General features: G+C 41.7%; 1 protein-coding gene across 4 annotated transcripts in view; it reads right to left on the reverse strand.

Annotated features, from left to right (window-relative positions):
• KIAA2012 (KIAA2012 ortholog) overlaps positions 1-19,858 on the reverse strand; it is a 313,387-nt gene that overhangs the window by 95,556 nt on the left and 197,973 nt on the right. For all 4 annotated transcript variants that reach the window (XM_073633290.1, XM_073633291.1, XM_073633292.1 and 1 more), the window contains exon 13: positions 2,807-2,910. In XM_073633290.1, coding sequence (XP_073489391.1) covers positions 2,807-2,910 — 104 coding nt within the window. The remainder of the gene's footprint in view (positions 1-2,806; positions 2,911-19,858) is intronic.

Raw genomic sequence — 19,858 nt, forward strand, 5'->3', positions numbered from 1 at the left:
CAGAACAGCGATCTGCCTCTGTAAACAAGGGACAGGAACACCAATCTCTGCCTTCATCCAGTCAGAGCTAACCCCACACAGCAAGCACCAGCTAGGCGCACATTTAACCCTTTGATCACCCCTGATGTTAGCCACTTCCCTGCCAGTGTCAGTACAGTAACAATGCATATTTTTAGTACTGATCACTGTAATAATGTCACTGGTCCCCAAAAAAGTGTCAAAAGTGTCAGTTAGGTGTCCGATTTGTCCGTCGCAATGTGGCAGTCCTGCTAAAAATCGCTAAACGCTGCCATTAATAGTAAATTTAAAAAATAAAGAGAAATGCCATAAAAATATCCCATAGCAGAATACATATTGGCCTAAATTGATGAAGAAATTAGATTTTTTTCAATTTTTTAATGGATATGTATTATAGCAGAAAGTAAAAAAAAATACATATATTGTTTCAAAATTGTCGCTCTTTTTTTTTTTTTCATATAAATAAAAACCACAGAGATGATCAAATACCACCAAAAGAATGCTCTATTTGTTCTATTTTTTTATTTGGATACAGCACAATTGTCAGTTAAAATAACACATTGTCGTATCGCAAAAAAAGGCCTTGTCATTAAGGGGGTAAAACCTTCCGGGGCTGAAGAGGTTAAAGTGGTTGTAAACCCTCACATATACCCAGTGAAGTAACTGGTCTCAGGTGATACACAAAGATAAAACAAATCCTCCTAAATAAGGTGTACCTGTTTATCTACGGCAATCTTTCCCCTACATTCATTCAAAGTGCAGAATTTACACAGGATCTATCAACTCTGAAAAGCAGGGGGCAGGGAACTGAAGTTACATCAGCGAGGGGATCTCTGAGAGCTGATTGGAGGGAAGGGACACACAGCACACAGGAACATAGCTGAGGCTGTCAATCACAGTCTGTGCCCTCTCCGACACTATTTTTCTCTTGGAGTCAGGAAAAACTTGTCAGAAGTAACTCATGCATATACCAGAGGAACAAAACAGCAGACAGAAATGACACTTAGTGCTCTTAATTGAGTCAAGTACACACTATAGAAGGATATGCTTTGTTCATTTTGCATGTCTGAGTTTTAAAACCACTTTAATATGCAGCGGAGCAGCTACTCGGAAGACAGCAAGGTTCTCTGATTGTGCGCTTCCAGAGGGATTGTTTGGGTATGGAACATACTTGCTTTGGACCAAGCTGGACCAACTATACAAAATAAACCACAACTGGAATTTGGCTTTAACTGTCGCTAATGTATCCGGCGCCTGACAGTAATATTCTACAGGTTACCTGTACTGGTAGACTGCCTTTATCTATCTCTAGGTATGAAGGGGAAACCTGTCATGAGAAAAATAGCTAGGATGTCCTTTTTAGTCATGCTGATATTTTGGCTTCAGTACTTTGACCCACTGACCCAGAACAAGTAAAGAGATAATAAATGTTATGTGTTCTTTGACTTTCATTTACTGTGTGCCTGTGCAGGATTAGGGATGCATTAAGAATCAGGCCTAAAGCCCTGTACACACGGGCAGAATGTAAGAAGACATTTGCCGGTATAAAAAAATACCGGCTGACATTCTGCCCGTGTGTATGTCGGTCTGTCCAACAGAAGCCGGACATTTGGATGGCTTTGGTTGGGCGTGCATGCTAGAAAACCAGCAGCCCACGACTACCCATCAGCACTCTCAGCCAATGGCAGAGAGCAATGACCGGAGTGTTTTGGCTGGGGGCCATCCCCTAGTCAGAACACAACAGCTCAGCAGGGGAGATCTCTAGACAAACCGAGCTGTCAGTCTTTTTTTTGTGCAACCCGCGGGGTTGCAGGAAAAAAAAACGTAGTCTGTACCAGGCTTAACTCAGTTCCTGCCACACCCATGGGGAACTGTCAAATGATAGCAGGCTGCTGCCCTAATCAGCTGCAGTGGTAAAGTTTCATGCCTCACAGACATTGGAAATAAAGCTGCGGGGGTGCTGATGACATCATTGACTTAATATGGTCACATCGTCATGTTTGGACAATGTAATTGACCAAATATCGGCAAGTGGCCATATTAAAGTAGAAGTCTAGGCTAATACTCTTTAGATTTAAACCTGCTTCCACAAGCATTCTAAGCCCTATACTAAGTATTGTGTAACAGAAAGATGTTTATACTTACCTAATCTAAGGGCGCTCCAGTCTGATCATGTGATTAGCTCCCAGTACCGGGACAGCGGACAATGGATGCCCCATAGGAAGTCTATGGGTAAGATCACCATCCAGGCACTGCAGCCATTGTCACTGCTTTTCTCTCCCCTGAAGCCATCCACTGGGGAGACACCATGACAAGATTGAAGCATGCCTAGATTGGGTAAGTATACACATCTTTCCTTTACATGATAGTTAGTATAGCGCTTAGAATGGGGGTAGGCGCAGGTTTAAGCTTAGATAGTATTAGCCTGGACTTCTACTTTAGGTCAATAATGTTACCGACATTCCTGCCTCATGCAGCTGCAGGGCAGGGAATTCCATGGCCCCAGCTTATTGGGCAAGCAGCTTGCTATTACATAACAGATTCTTGCAGGATATGAGTTCCTCCTGAAGCCTTATCTCATTGTTAGTACAGATTAGTGCCTTAGAAAGTGCTGAATTCAGAAGAGAGTTAGGAACTAGCATTTCCCAAAAGAGGTCACCAGTGACAACCTATATACTATGACAGGTGTATTTTAAAACTATTCTATATTTCCATCACTGATAATTGAGTGAATTACTAATGGTAACCGGGGAACAAATTCTAAATTATTAGCAGTTTCAATTAATACCTTTGCTTTGTGCTTTGGTAGTTCATTGCTGTGCTTAGGTGAAGACGTTCTTTCTACTAAATTTGTTGGAATCTGAAGAGATGAGGAGTCAGAACTATCCATTTCTGAAACAAAGATAATGAAAATTCATTAGAAATTTTGTACATACAGAAAGGGAAATAAGTATTTGATCCCCTGCTTTTTTTGTAAGTTTGCCCACTGACAAAGAAAAGATCAGACTATAATTTTAATGGTACATTTATTTTAACAGTGAGAGACAGAATAACAACAAAAATATCCAGATAAACGCATTTCAAAAAAGTTATAAATTGATTTGCATTTTAATGAGTGAAATAAGTATTTGTCCCCTTCGCAAAACATTACTTAGTACTTGGTGGCAAAACACTTATTGGCAATCACAGATGTCAGACGATTCTTGTAGTTGGCCACCAGGTTTGCACACATCTCAGGAGGGATTTTGTCCCACTTTTTTTTGCACATCCTCTCCAAGTCATTAAGGTTTTGAGGCTGACGTTTGGTAACTCGAACCTTCAGCTCCCTCCACATATTTTCTATGGGATTAAGGTCTGGAGACTGGCTAGGCCACTCCAGGACCTTAATGTGCTTCTTCTTGAGCCACTCCTTTATTGCCTTGGCCGTGCGTTTTGGTTCATTGTCATGCTGGAATACCCATCCACGACCCATTTTCAATGCCCTGGCTGAGGGAAGGAGGTTCTCATTCAAGATTTGACGGTACATGGCCCCATCCATCGTCCCTTTGATGTGGTGAAGTTGTCCTGTCCCCTTAGCAGAAAAACATCCCCAAAGCATAATGTTTCCACCTCCATGTTTTCCTCCTCCAAACACAGTAAGTTGAGTTAATGCCAAAGAGCTTAATTTTGGTCTCATCTGACCACAACACTTTCACCCAGTTCTCCTCTGAATCATTCAGATGTTCATTGGCAAACTTTAGACGGGCCTGCACATGTGCTTTCTTGAGCAGGAGGACCTTGCATCACGGCATAGTGTGTTACCAATTACTTTCTTGATGACTATGGTCCCAGCAGCCTTGAGATCATTGACAAGATTCTCCCGTGTAGTTCTGGGCTGATTCCTCACGCTTCTCATGATCATTGAAACTCCACAAGGTGAGATTTTGCATGGAGCCCCAGACCGAAAGAGATTTACAGTTTCTTCCATTTGCAAATAATCGCACCAACTGTTGTCACCCACTCACCAAGCTGCTTGGCGATGGTCTTCTAGTCCATTCCAGCCTTGTGTAGGTCTACAATCTTGTCCCCGACATCCTTGGACAGCTCTTTGGTCTTGGCCATGGTGGAGAGATTAGAATCTGATTGATTGCTATTGATTGCTTGCTTCTGTGGACAGGTCTTTTATACAGGTAACAAGCTGAGATTAGGAGCACTCCCTTTAAGAAAGTGCTCCTAATCTCAGCTCATTACCTGTATAGAAGACACCTGGGAGCCAGAAATCTTGCTGATTAATAGGGGATCAAATACTTATTTCACTCATTAAAATGCAAATCAATTTATATTTTGAAATGCGTTTTCTGGATATTTTTGTTGTTATACTGTCTCTCACTGTTAAAATAAACCTAAACTATTAAAATGACTGATCATTTCTTTGTCAGTGGGCAAACATACAAAACCAGCAGGGGATCAAATACTTTTTTCATTGTACATGGAGCCTTAAAGTGGTTGTAAACCCTGTACTACCACTTTTACCAACAGGTAAGCCTATAAAAAGGCTTACCTGTAGGTATCGTAAATATCTCCTAAACTTGCACAGTTTAAGAGATATTCACTATATCTGCATGTGTCAACATCATCGGCACATGCGCATTGAAGAAATGACTCCCACGTGCCATTTCTTCAGTAGCTGTGCCGTGACCGGTGGCACCCGTGCGCATGCGCGGGAGTGAGGTCATTGCAGCTCCGGCTAATAACAGCCCACAAACCCGGAAATAACTCCGGGAGACATGTCGCCGGTCACAGCGGTGTACGGGGCCCGCTGCAACAGTTTAGTTCTAAGGTAAGTATTTCATAATGAGCTAGTAGGTGATACATACTAGTTCATTATGCCTCTGTCTTGCAGGGTTTTTTTGTAGAGAGTTTACAACCACTTTAAGAAGGCTTTGCAGTGCAACTCATGCCAGAAAGTCATATAACGTATATATACTGTAGTGTTTACTTTAAACCACTAGATGGAGTCATCACACTGCATAGCAGATTTCACACTCTATGTACAGAGGCATAACAGTGCTTATGTATAATGAGAGTCGTCCAGTGACAGGGTAATGCCACTATTCCAATAACAACATATTTTCTTTATTAACAGTAATGATAATGAAAAATAATTATCTCCAATATTAATGATAAATTGTAAGCTTCTTTAGATGGGGGTGGTTTTGAATGGTTCCATATTCCATGGAATGAGCGCATGGCTCCCAACTGTCCCTGATTTCGAGGAACTGTCCCTGATTTGGAGCAATGTCCCTCTGTCCCTCATTCCTCCTCATTTGTCCCTCATTTTAGTCTGATATATATATAGTTGTTTATAAAATACACTTTTTATCTATCAAAAAGTGTTTTGCAGTGCTAAACCTTTCATCTGATTTCTAAATTGCTGCATTTGTAAATTCCAAAAGCCAATGTAAAGGAATAGTAGTGGTAAAAAAAAAAGCACTTGTGGGTTTAACCAATCTTGTTTTTTAGTACAATTCTCCTTTAAGGGGGCGTGGCAAGGGGTGTGTCCTATCCCTGCATACTTTTGCTGATAGGTGTCCCTCATTCCCATCTCAAAAAGTTGGGAGGTATATGAGCATGTAGGTTGGACAGAAATACAGCACAAATTAGAGCAATTTAACAAAAGTTCTTGCGTAGCACAGAAGGTATTCACATGTCTCATTCACATATAGGAGGATAATTAAAAATTTTGGGTCAGTATTCAAAAGTATGCAAATCATTACTTTATGCCTCGTCAGCCAGATGCATGTCCAGAGCTGCTGGTGTATAGTGCAAATATAGCCTAAAATTATAGAGCCATTTATTTCAAACTGCAGACAGCTGTTTCAGACTCTTTGGTCATCAGTGCAGTACTGTTTTGTCTACAGAGTAGGGCTTGGGACCCAATGAGGAATGAGACATGTTAATACCTTGTGTTCTAAGAAGGCTTTACTATGTTACGCACCAATTCGGTTGGAAGACTTTTTGATTGCTTTAGTCCCCTTCTCACCATAACCTGTATAGTTATACAGTCTACAAAAGTTCTTGAAAAGAGATGATCTCTCTGCAGTTACTCCTAAGGAAACACCAATATTATGTGCCCTCATTCAAGTTATGCTGAGACAAAGCTTGGGGTTTTAATGAGCCCTTTTTTTGGTTGATTTATTGCCATTCTGTATTATTTTAGCTTTGTAAGGAGTTAGTTGATTACTAACCCTTGTGGGAGCACAGTGGTTTAGAACATCAAAGCTTGGTTTTAAATGCTGTCTGAAAAGTTCAGTGCTGTCAGTGCTGTGTGGAGGTTGTAGTGAAGACAGCCCTATGACAGAGAGGCTTATAACCAGAGAGGCAGCCTTGTGATGAGAGGCAGCTGTCTCCTTCTCTAAGACTTGACAAAGCACAGGCAGGTCCCAAAACCAAAAAAAAAAAAAGCAATTCTGCAGTGACACCGAGGTCACATAGCTTGTCAGACCCAAGATGCCATTATTATCTTTGAAGTGGGATGGCACGTGCTGCCAGCTTACCTTCATATAACTTTCTCACAGTCAAAGGACTAAACCAAAAAACTAATTTAAAGTGTTTCTCCAGGCAAATATGAAAATCGTGGTGGCAGTAGTGTCTCATAATAGCAATACAATCATAATATGTTTATATTTTAAATTCTAAGGTTGTGTAAATTAAAAAAAAAAAATCATGAGTAGTGTCCCTTGTACTGGTGCTGGCTGTCCCACTTGAAGTCCAAAGTCCTCTGCCCTCCCGTAACTCTGCAGTCGCAATCCTCTGGTTCTGCAAATGTTAATACAGCTGCTGGACCTGTCCCAGGCACTTGTCGAGAGTGCTGACTATACCTGCCCTTTCTGCTCCTCTCCTCCATTCAAAGCTTCCATCAATGAAAAGTGCTTTATGAATGGAGGAGGTGGGCCTTTTATTCATCTCCCTGTCCTCCATTCATAGAGAAATTTTCTTTCATGGAATCAAGTATAACTTCTATCAATTGGGGGGGGGGGATGAAAGGGCAGACATAATCTGAACTTTAGACAAGTGCATGTGACAGGACCACAGCACCGGAAGGGTTGGGGATGGCAAAGAAAGGAAAATAGCAATTAGGACAGCTGGCACCAGTATAAGAACACTTCTCACTGAATGTAAGTAACATCTCAGTATAAGAACACTTCTCACTGAATGTAAGTAACATCTCTTGTGCTGATTTTTTTTTTTTGATTGATAAAACTTATGGGGCGTACACACGGTCAGACTTTTCGACTGGACTGGTTTGATGGACGCCAACAATCCAAATCCGGCGAACAATCTGATCGTGTGTGGGCTTCACAGGACCTTCAGCTGACTTTTCCAGTCGCAAATCTGACGGACTTTAGATTTGGAACATGCTTCAAATCTTTACGTCGTAACTCCGCCGGACCCAAAAAAACGCTCGTCTGTATGCTAGTCCGACAGACAAAAACCGACGCTAGGGCAGCTACTGGCTATCAACTTCCTTATTTTAGTCCGGTGTACGTCATCACGTACGAATCTGTCGGACTTTGGAGTGATTGTGTGTAGGCAAGTCCAGTCGTTAGAAAGTCCGTTGAAAGTCCGGCAAAAGTCCATCAAAAGTCTGTCGAAAGTCTGTCGGGCGGGCTGTCGGACTTTTGTAGCTGAAAAGTCCGACCGTGTGAACACGGCATTAGGCATTTTATTGCTTTCTTATTATACAGCAATTACCTGTTGAAACTGCAAGTTGTGTGTTTAGTAATGATGTTTTGATGCCAGGCCAACAACATGTATGTAGCCTCCATTCAAATGAATAATCCTCCAGCATTGTTGGAACAGGAAGCTTGGAATGCATACGGACTGAGCAGAATTTTTGGAGGTAGCTTTGTGTGCCCTTTTCATACCACAACACTGGATCATGTGCAGATTTTTTTCTGCGCATATATGCAGTTTTCTGTGCTGAAACTGTGGTGTGAACAGGGCACATACAGTGGGGATGGAAAGTATTCAGACCCCCTTACATTTTTCACTCTTTTCTTATATTGCAGCCGTTTGCTAAAATCATTTAAGTTATTTTTTTTCCTCATTAATGTACACACAGCACCCCATATTGACAGAAAAACACAGAATTGTTGACATTTTTGCAGATTTAATAAAAAAGAAAAACTGAAATATCACATGGTTGCTCAGTATTTAGTAGAAGCACCCTTTTGATCTAATACAGACATGAGCCTTTTTGGGAAAGATGCAACAAGTTTTTCACACCTGGATTTGGGGATCCTCTGCCATTCCTCCTTGCAGATCCTCTCCAGTTCTGTTAGGTTGGATCGTAAATGTTGGTTTACAGCCATTTTTAGGTCTTTCCAGAGATGGTCAATTGGGTTTAAGTCAGGACTCTGGCTGGGCCATTCAAGAACAGTCACGGAGTTGTTGTGAAGCCACTCCTTCATTATTTTAGCTGTGTGCTTAGAGTCATTGTCTTGTTGGAAGGTAAACCTTCGGCCCAGTCTGAGGTCCTGAGCACTCTGGAGAAGGTTTTCGTCCAGGATATCCCTGTACTTGGCCGCATTCATCTTTCCCTTGATTGCAACCAGTCATCCTGTCCCTGCAGCTGAAAAACACCCCCACAGCATGATGCTGCCACCACCACGCCACCATCACTGTTGGGACTGTATTGGACAGGTGATGAGCAGTTCCTGGTTTTCTCCACATATACCGCTTAGAATTAAGGCCAAAAAGTTCTATCTTGGTCTCATCAGACCAGAGAATCTTATTTCTCACCATCTTGGAGTCCTTCAGGTGTTTTTTTTAGCAAACTCCATACGGGCTTTCATGTGTCTTGCACTGAGGAGAGGCTTCCGTCGGGCCACTCTGCCATAAAGCCCCGACTGGTGGAGGGCTGCAGTGATGGTTGACTTTCTACAACTTTCTCCTATCTCCCGACTGCATCTCTGGAGCTCAGCCACAGTGATCTTTGGGTTCTTCTTTACCTCTCTTACCAAGGCTCTTCTCCCCCGATAGCTCAGTTTGGCCGGACGGCCAGCTCTAGGAAGGGTTCTGGTTGTCCCAAACGTCTTCCATTTAAGGATTATGGATGCCAATGTGCTCTTAGGAACCTTAAGTGCAGCAGAATTTTTTTTGTAACCTTGGCCAGATCTGTGCCTTGCCACAATTCTGTCTCTGAGCTCTTCGGGCAGTTCCTTTGACCTCATGATTCTCATTTGCTCTGACATGCACTGTGAGCTGTAAGGTCTCATATAGACAGGTGTGTGGCTTTCCTAATCAAGTCCAATCAGTATAATCAAACACAGCTGGACTCAAATGAAGGCGTAGAACCATCTCAAGGATGATCAGAAGAAATGGATAGCACCTGAGTTAAATATATGAGTGTCACAGCAAAGGGTCTGAATACTTAGGACCATGTGATATTTCAGTTTTTCTTTTTTAATAAATCTGCAAAAATGTCAACAATTCTGTGTTTTTCTGTCAATATGGGGTGCTGTGTGTACATTAATGAGGGAAAAAAAATGAACTTAAACGATTTTAGCAAATGGCTGCAATATAATAAAGAATGAAAAATTTAAGGGGGTCTGAATACTTTCCGTCATCACTGTAGAGCACATTCTTTTTTCTATGTGCTACTGCAGAAAATCTGTGTTAGTGTAGTACCCTCTAGTTAGGTAGGTGCTAGAGTGAGGATTTTTCTATAGGGTAGGAAAATTTAGGTAGGCCTAGCTGGTGGCTAGGCCTGTTTGTTTACATTCTGGGCTGGGAGTGGCTCAGGGCAGGGCTGGATGATTCACAGGTAGCATTACTGTTACCTCCCTCCACTTTCTAGAAGGTGCTAGACAGGAGGAGGAGAGGAGAGGTGGAGCTGCCTGGGGTATTTTTAAGGTATGTTAACCAATCCCCAACTTGGATTGGCAGGGGGCAGACCTCCTTAAATACCCAGGGTCAGCCCAGCTGGGGAGGAGTTGTCGGGTGAACAGCTGAAGTGAGAGAGTGTGGAGGCTGTCGGGGCCTACAGGGAGCTCCCCAGTCTGAGGTGGGTGACCTTGGGCCTGAGCTTGCGTGCATCCACGAGGAGAGAAGAGATCCTGGGAGAGAGGCAGGGTAGCTGGATAGAGGACAGTTAGCACCTGAACTATTTCTATGCCATAGGGGTCCGGGGCCCCTGCCCGCAAAATGCAATCCACTAAGGCCTGGCTGAGTTAGTGTCAAGCCTAACCATGCAGTGATAGCTAGTATGGAGGAGTAACAGTCTGCAGCAAGTGAAGTGCTGGCTGATCCCCCACCCCTTCAACTTCTGCAGCAATGCTGGCAGCACTCATATGTCTATTTCCCAAAGACAACCTCTGCATATGACGCTGAGCATGTGCGCTCAACTTCTTTGGTCGACCATGGCGAGGCCTGTTATGAGTGGAACCTGTCCTGTTAAACCGCTGTATGGTCTTGGCCACCGTGCTGCAGCTCAGTTTCAGGGTCTTGGCAATCTTCTTATAGGCTGAGTCATCTTTATGTATAGCAAGAATTTTTTTTTCAGATCCTCAGAGAGTTCTTTGCCATGAGGTGCCATGTTGAACTTCCAGTGACCAGTATGAGAGAGTGATGCCCTGTCCACATGGTCGGACATTGATCTGACATTCCGACAACAAAATCCATGGATTTTTTCCGCCAGATGTTGGCTCAAACTTGTCTTGCATACACACGGTCACACAAAGTTGTCGGAAAATCCGATCGTCCTGAACGTGGTGACGTAAAACACGTATGTCGGGACTATAAACGGGGCAGTAGCCAATAGCTTTCGTCTCTTAATTTATTCTGAGCATGCGTGGCACTTTGTGTGTCAGGTTTGTGTACACACGATCGGAATTTCCGACAACGGATTTTGTTGTTGGAAAATTTTATACCAAGCTCTCAAACTTTGTGTGTAGGAAATTCCTATGGAAAATGTGTGATGGAGCCTACACACGGTCAGAATTTCCGACCACTAGATCCTATCACACATTTTCCATCGGAAAATCCTATCGTGTGTACAGGGCATATGATCGATAACACCAAATTTAACACACCTGCTACCCATTCACACCTGAGACCTTGTAACACTAACAAGTCACATGACACTGGGGAGAGAAAATTACTAATTGGGCCCAATTTGGACATTTTCACTTAGGGGTATACTCAGTTACCAGCTGTGTGTTGAGTTATTTTGAAGGGAGAGCACATTTACACTGTTATACAAGCTGTACACTCACTACTTTACATTGTAGCAAAGTGTCATTTCTTCAGTGTTGTCACATGAAAAGATATAATAAAATATTTACAAAAATGTGAGGGGTGTATTCACTTTTGTGAGATAATGTGTGTGTGTATATACTGTATATGTATAAGCTGAAAAGTGCAAAAACAGGCTCACTGTTGCATAGAAACCAATGAGCTTCCTCAATTATTTTATTTATTCAATCATAAGACAAATTCAAATACATATACAGAAGAACAGGATAACACAACATCAATTCTCACAATAAGAACGTATCCTTATATCTACCTTGCAATAAATTAAGTCGCTATCTAGACACTCCTCATCAACACAATATTCTTGACCAAGGATCCCGTGTCCTGCCAACTTATAGTCTCGAACTCGTCTTAATCTGATTTATACAAAAACAACAAAGCAAAACAACCAAAAAAAAATTTCTTATAGACCTTTTCTGGTATATGAGACGCATGGAGGAGAAAAAAGGCCGGGTCTTCTGGTGTTTTACCATCCATAAAAATTTGGACAATACATCTAACTTCTGTCCAAAACTTCTTTAGTTTGGGGCACTTTCAAAAAATATGTAACATAGTACCACTATCTCTCTGACATCTCCAACACAAGTCAGAGGAGTCAGGAAAGATTCTCTTCAATTTCACTGGCGTTCTGTACCACCGAGTAAAAATTTTGAAGTTAGTCTCTTGAATTTTCGCACAGATCGATGATTCGTGCGTAAATTTAAGAATATGTTGTAACTGTATTGAGCTAAAAGGCTTACCCAGCTCCTGTTCCCATTCCCGAACACAATTCAAAATATTAGTTCCCTTAGGTGTAATCAGTAATTCATAATTGGCCGATAGGGTATGAGATATTGCTCCCGCCTCTGAGCACATTTTCTCAAAAGTAGTGAGGGACCTGGCAAACCGTCCCGGGGCCGGAAGAGTGCTAAAAAAGTGGGTGATCTGAAGAGCACTCCAGAATCTTAATCTAAACTTACCCGCCTGCTCCATCAACTCCGGGACTGTCAGCCACGCCCCGGCTTTTATGTAGCTAGACACCTGTACATAGCCCATATTCCATAAATGCTTAAATGCCACGTCTTCCATCCCAGGAGGAAAGCAGGAGTTTCCCAGTATCGGGTACAAGGGGGATTCCTCAGGTGTTATGCCCATACTAGGTAACAAAGCCGAACAGAGCCTGATAGTAGTACCTATTAAAGGGTGTTTGATAAGCTCTCCAGGAAGATGGGCAGAACACCATGGGGTTCCATCGAATGGAACGGGCGACTGGGCATATTCCATCTGTACCCAAAGTTTAAGGTCTTTATGTCTATTCCAATCAGTTATTCTGCTCAGATGTGTAGCTTGATAGTATTTTCGTATATCTGGGACCGCCAGTCCCCCAGTCCCCCAGATCTTTCTGGAAGTGTTAGTTGGTTGCGTTGCAACCGAGGTTGTTTATGTGCCCAAATAAAATCAAAAATTAACCTCTGAGTTTGTTTAAGGTATGTAGATGGTATGCGTATCGGCAATGCCTGTAGAAGAAAAAGAAATTTGGGGAGGATGCTCATCTTAATGATGTTGCAGCATCCTAGCCATGAGTGAAGGCCTGTTTTCCAATTGTCCAATAAACTCTTGACTTTTTTAAGCAATGGGGGGAAATTTGACTCAAAGATCTTACCTATATTGGGTGGGATCAGCGTACCCAAATATGTTAGCGCTTTATCCGTCCATTTAAACTTAAAATTTTGCTTAAGTTGTTCAATTGATGTTTGAGGACAATTGACCCCCATTGCCTCCGACTTAGAAAAATTAATACGAAGATTGGAAATTAAAGGCCACTAAAATGTATACTTCTCAGATTCTCTCATTAAATTTGGAATTGTGATCAAAGGGTCCGTAAGAGAGAATAGCATATCGTCTGCATAAGCTGAAATTTTACATTGGGCCTCCCCTATCTGTATTCCTGTGATATCCTGATTTAGACGTATTGTGCAGAGAAACGGTTCCAGTGACAGGGCGAACAGGAGTGGTGACAGGGGACATCCCTGGCGTGTCCCATTAGAGATTGAAAAGGTTTCTGATAATACTCCGTTAGCCCGTACTCGGGCTGCCGGGCGAGAGTAAATGGAGGTGATCCACTGCAACATTTTACTCCCAAAGCCTCCATATCGCAGAACTGCCAACATATAACTCCAGTTCACCCTATCAAAGGCTTTCTCCGCATCTGTGTTTATAAACACACATTGTGTCTGTGTTTTATTCGCTACCTGTAAAAGATTCAGGACCTTCGTAGTATTATCTCTTGCTTCACGTGTGGGAACGAATCCCACTTGATACAAGTGTATCAGATTCGGGATATACTGTTGGATCCTATTTGCTAAAATTTTGGTAAAGAGTTTGAGGTCTAAATTAAGCAGAGAAATCGGTCGATAGCTTCCGCAGGAAGCTGGGTCTTTCCCCTCTTTCGGTATCACCGAGATATGGGCTAGCAAGGTGTCCTGTGTTAATGTTGCTGACGAACCAAGAGCATTAAATAATTTAACCATATATTGAGCTAAAGAAGGGAGCAAGATCTCATAATATTGGTCCGTCAAGCCATCGGGACCTGGTGCTTTACCCATTTTAGTGGCCTTTACAGCTCCTTGAAGTTCTTCCATAGTTACAGGACTTTCAAGGTTATCTCTATTCTCGTCCGACAATCGAGACATTAATGACCGCGAAAGATACCGGTCTATCTGAGCTTGGGTAGGGGGTTGCGTCTGCAAATTATATAAAGAATTGTAAATTTTTTGAAATTCTCGAGCTATGTCATATGGTTTTGTGACCTTGAGCCTATTAGATGTAACTATATGTGGGATATAATTCCTTAATTTCTGCTCGTGCAAAGACCTAGCTAAAAATCTCCCACACTTGTCCCCAGACTCGTACAAGAACTTCCTACAAGTTTGTAGTGCTGCCTTCGCTTTAAAATGAAGAAGATCCGAAATTTGTGCTCGTTTAGCCTGAAGATCTTTCTCTAATGAAGAGGACTGAGCCCGTTTATGACGAAGCTCTAAAGAAGTCAAATCCTCCAGTAATAATTTGAGCTGTTCTGCCCGTTTCCGTTTAATCCTGGCTCCATGTTTGATCAGCACCCCTCTAATAACCGCCTTATGTGCTGCCCAGACAATTCCGGGATCACAATCTGGGGTATCGTTGGTGCTAAAATAAAATTCTAACTCTTTGATTACGTCTTCCAGGACATCTTTGTCCTGTAGAAGGCTCTCATTCAGTCTCCATTGAGTAGGTCTATTCGTCCGAGATTTATATAGGTCATATGTCACAAATATAGGTGCGTGGTCTGACCAAGTAATAGAGCCTATTGTAGCAGTTCGTACTGAATGAAGTTGGGCATGTGGAACAAAAAAGAGATCTAAGATTTATGGGGAAGGGAGTAAAAAGTATAGTCTTTTTCTGTAGGATGGAATAAATGCCATATATCGATCAATTGATTCCTGTGCAAAATTTGGGCAATACCATTCCGTGTACTAAAAGAAATGGATGACAGTCCAGTGGAAGTATCTTCCACTGGATTTAATGACATATTCCAATCTCCTCCTAAGATCAACTGTCCTTCTGAAAATTCAGTCAACCGTTTAAGCGTTTTATCCAAGAAAGTCCCTTGATGTACATTGGGAGCATACACTGTCACCAGTGTGACCCCAACATCGCCCACCCTGCCCTTTACAAACAGGAAGCGCCCTTCAGGATCTCTGACCGCATCTACAAAAAACCATGGTACTCTGCTCGAGAGGATAATAGACACCCCCCTTGACTTCGCCATTTGATTTGTAGAGTGATAAACTGTTGGATATGGCCGGCTTTTTAAGATAGGTACTTTATCGTCTCTAAAATGCGTCTCCTGTATGAATGCAACATCTGATTTAAGACGCTGCAAATCGTGCAGGAGCATCCTCCTTTTTTCTGGCGTATTTAGACCCTTAACATTAAGCGAGAACACATTGAGGGTTTCCATGATAGGGAGAGAGAGAGAAAAAAAAAGGGGGGGGGAGGGGGAAAGCAATAAGGGATGCACACTAACCTAAAAAAAAAAAAAAAAAAAGCAATATACTGCTAAAACGCTCGCCGGTCAAACCCGGTACTTGAGCGTTGGCCTATGTGGGGTTGTGGACAAAAATGGTCGGAGGTAGAGCTCCGGGTATACCTGTCCCACCCGACCATCTACAAAGAATATATAGAAAATAAAAATAGAAAGGAGCCGACCTTCTAAATTATATTGAACGGCATATAGGAATACTTATGCTACTACACGGTATCAACTTGCGGGTCATGAGGGTACTATCGTGTAATTGGCAGCTTATAATCTAAAGCATATGGTAGATTCCCCTCAATATCTGAGGGTTTCCCTTTTCTAAGATCCTCTCTCTTCTTTGATAGACCTTTTAAATCAAAATAAAGATTATATGTATAACTCCATAGGGCCCACCTCTACAATTTCAAGTAGGGGAGGTGCCGATCTTCTCTACTATACACACCTTCCAGTCACCTTCTAGAAAGGGGGCCCCCTATTTAATTTTATCTAAACTATTTATTATATTTGTCTCTCTTCCTTTTCTAATATCTACAATACCACCGACAGATAATTAACAGGAGGACTTAGGTACGACCTAGTCATATAACCTATCCCCTATTCCAGGAGGCACAAAGCAGGGTACAAAATATGCATACCCACATATATATATATATATATATATATATATATATATATATATGTACACACACCTACCCACGCATACACATATATGTACCCAAAAAAAACCCTGAAATATTAATTTTAGTCATTGTATCCGGAGGAAAAAAAAAAAAAAATCCATTAACATTTTAAAAGAGGGGAAAAAACACCTGTTGCTTCAATAGATTAAAACACAAATAAGTGCTAAAAAAAAAAAAAAAAAAGAAAATCCTTGTGTACCGTAATTATTACATCCAAGTATAAAAAAAAAAAAACGATATCCTTTTTAAGTTGCAGAAACCGCAACATAACAAAATCGTGTTGCTAACGTGCCCTTAAAAAATAAATAAATATAACAAATTCCATACAAGCTTTAAAAAACGAGAGAAGGGAAATATCCTTCCAAGTGTGGTGGTTAATTACCTATCAAGTGCTATAGAGCAAAAGGTAAAGGCCCCTGCACAAAAAAAAAAAAAAGGGAGGAGAGGGGAGAACCCCAATATATAACCAAAGCGGACCTATGCACTCATATTTCTTCTGGTTCTTCTACTTCCAAACCCAGCTTAAGCGTCTTTACATTAATATATACTAGACAACACCCCAAAATTAAAAAAAAGAAAAAAAAGGGGGTGTCTTACAAAATATATCATATATATATTAAAGAGGCTACAGCTAAACAAAATATTGCTACTAACGAGCTTAACTTAAAAAAGCACACAGATTCTAAAGAAAAACAAGTACCATTGACATTTTAGGGGGAGGGAGAAAACACTCGTTGCCTCAATAGCTTAAAACACAAATAAGTGTTAAAAAGGAAAAAAAAAAAAAGAAAAATTCATCAAATACGAGTTGCAGAGACTGCATCTCAAAAAACGCAGTGATACCCAAGTGTCTATAAAAAAACAAAAACAAAAAAAACCAAAAAAAAACAAAAACCCGTGTAATTGTTACATCCAAATGTAAACTTACAAAAAAAAAAAAAAAAAGGACTATATCCTTTTAAGTTGCACAAATCGCAACATAACAAATTCGTGTTACTAACGAGCCCTTAAAGACAAATTCCATTTGTGCTAAGGAGAAAGAGAAAGGGAAATACCCTTTCAAATGTGAATGATTAATTACCTAACAAGTGCTATGAGGCAACAGGTGCAGGCCCTCCTAAATAATTACAGGAAAAAAAAAAAAAAAGGGCATATGCCCAACACTGAATGTAATTAACTATCTTCTTAACGCATCCTAAATAAAGAGCCTACCGCTTCCCAGTTCAATAAGTGAATACATTCGTATCCTATCCTAAAACGCCAATAACCTATAGCATCCTCTCAAAAATTCCAGGGTGCTTATCTTAATACATATGGCAGGGGCCAAAATTTACAGATCTAGGATAGGAGGGATTGTGAAAAATGTCCACTAATGTCCTCTCTGTCACCTTTTCACTCAAATGAGCAAAAGGTTCTGGTTCTTAATTCTGTGCCCTGCAGGAGCTTTGGGTCCGCATTAAGGCTGCTGTTGTTGTAGCACTTGAGTATGATTTCCACGACCTTGCTTACTCTGGGGGCCCGATCTACCCCCCATATGTGGAATGTAAAAGAGCCAATTGGGAATCTGAATAGGTGGCACTTCTATAAAAGCAAATAGTCCCGGGAGATCTGTAGGTGTACAGATATGAAGATGATGCCTTACGAAATGTCACCGCCAATGGGTATCCCCATCTGTATGTGTACCCCTGTTCTCTAGCCAGATCTAAAATTGGCCGCAGGACTGCTCTGCGCTGGAGGGTAGCCCGAGATAGATCCGACAAGATTTTAATAGAGTTCCCCTCAAAGTCAATATTCCCTGCTCCCCACGCAGCCCTAAGTATCTGCTGCTTCTGTGAATAGTTATATAGTCGGCATATAACATCTCTAGGTCTCTCTGGATCTCTTGATTTAGGGCCCAGAGCTCTATGGACCCTATCTAACTCAACCATCATCTGGGGGAATTTTAAGGCCGTCTGGAATATAGTATTCACTATTTTCTGGAGATCTTCTACCTCCGTCTCTTCAGGGATACCCCGAAGCCGCAGATTGTTCCGCCGGCTTCTATCTTCCAAAACCTCCATATGGAGCTGTAAATCCAACGCTGTATCTGCCTGGATAGACTGTTTTCTTTCAATAGCTTTTACCTGCTGTTCGAGGGAGGACACATTTCCCTCTCCTATGCTCACCCTCTCCGCGAGTCTTTCAATATCTGTTCTTACCGCTTGAATGTCCTGGCGATGTGACTCCTCTACACGGAGAATCAGGGCCTCGATATCCCGGCGTTGTGGGAAGCTCTCTCAGCAATGCTCGGATGTCTCCTTCCACACTGCCTGTATCCTCAGCTTGCAGGGGGTCACTGGCTTCCGCCTGCGCATGATGTGAAGACGCCGGGATTTCCAACTTAGGGTCCGGCATAAGGGGTGGAGCAGGCAGGCTCGGCTTAATACTGACAGCCCGGTTTGAGTTACGTAAAGCAGCCACTGTAGCGCCTGGAGACTCTCGTGGAGATGGGACAAAATATTGCTGGATATCTCCCTGTACGGTACGAGAGGCAGGAGGCTGGGCTCTCCTTATTGTAGATCGTGTCTTGTACTCCCGAGTTGTCCTCATGCCGCGGTAGCACCTATTAGTCGGCTATTATTTGGTCGCGGAGAGCATGGTAGTCCCGGAACTCCACTATAGCGTGTCTTCACACCGCCATGTCCAGGCCACGCCCCATCAGATCAAGCGTTCCTAGACCTAGGAATAGGTCTTTGAAACAGGTGCACAAGAGAGTGAAGTCCAATGAGCTTCTAACCCCAGCTTGTTCAATTAAGCTTTGGTAATAAAACCTGGATGCTCATTGGTATGCAGAAGTGAGCCTGATTTTGCACTTTCCAGCTTTAGTAAATAAACACCATAGTGTACTTAAAAGTGGGGTATGCCTGTATATATGTGTGTGTGAAAATAAACCTTTTAACCTTATCCACTTACCCACCCAACACAAATCTATTTAGTGCTGGATTAAAGGTAAAAAGAAGTCAGTGTTGGCCTAAAAAGCCCACTTGGTCTAGTATTTAGTATGTCAGCTTACTGTGCAAACCTCAGTGGATCAATAATTTATTGATATTACTACAGCACTAAGCATACCATTTCACCCTGTGTTTTTTTTAATATTTAATTAAAACTGCACTATCTTTAAGAAGCCAATGAACACTAGCCCCAGAACAAAATTCTTAGCTTTGATACACCAGATTGGCTCATTCACACTAGTCATGGGCTAAAACACATGCAGGCTGGTGTCTGTAGTAGTGCTTTGTATTTCTACAACACCAGCCTTTTAATTTCTTTTAACCTTATTGAAGTATCCCAACCTGATACTTCATTCAAGTCTATGTACTGCAGCGTGCTGCAACGTGTTATAGTAAATTGCGCTGCATATAAACATGCTTGGGACAAATATAGATCTATACTCAGACAAAAAAGTTAACGAAAAAAAAAAAAACCCTAAACACAATACAAAAAAACAAAGCAAAAAAAACAGGCAGACTTGGTGGACCACTCGGTCTTTTTTCTGCCGTCACTTTTCTATGTTTATGCAGCATGTTTGCATTTTTATGCAGCACATTGCAACCAAACCACCATTGTGATGTGAATGGGGGTGGAAACAAAACAATTGATTTCTTAGTGCCCTTGTGTTGAGCCTGTGTTGATCTATGCAGATCAACACAGTTCAATGGAGATGTTGTGAACCCAAAAGACACCCAAAGACATCAAAGAGGTAAATACTAATGAACTATTTTTTGAACACATTTGTTTAATTGTAAGAATGTTTTGGTTATATGAA

The sequence above is a fragment of the Aquarana catesbeiana genome, linkage group LG06 (genome assembly GCF_042186555.1).
Source record: "Aquarana catesbeiana isolate 2022-GZ linkage group LG06, ASM4218655v1, whole genome shotgun sequence".
Lineage (NCBI taxonomy): Eukaryota > Metazoa > Chordata > Amphibia > Anura > Ranidae > Aquarana > Aquarana catesbeiana.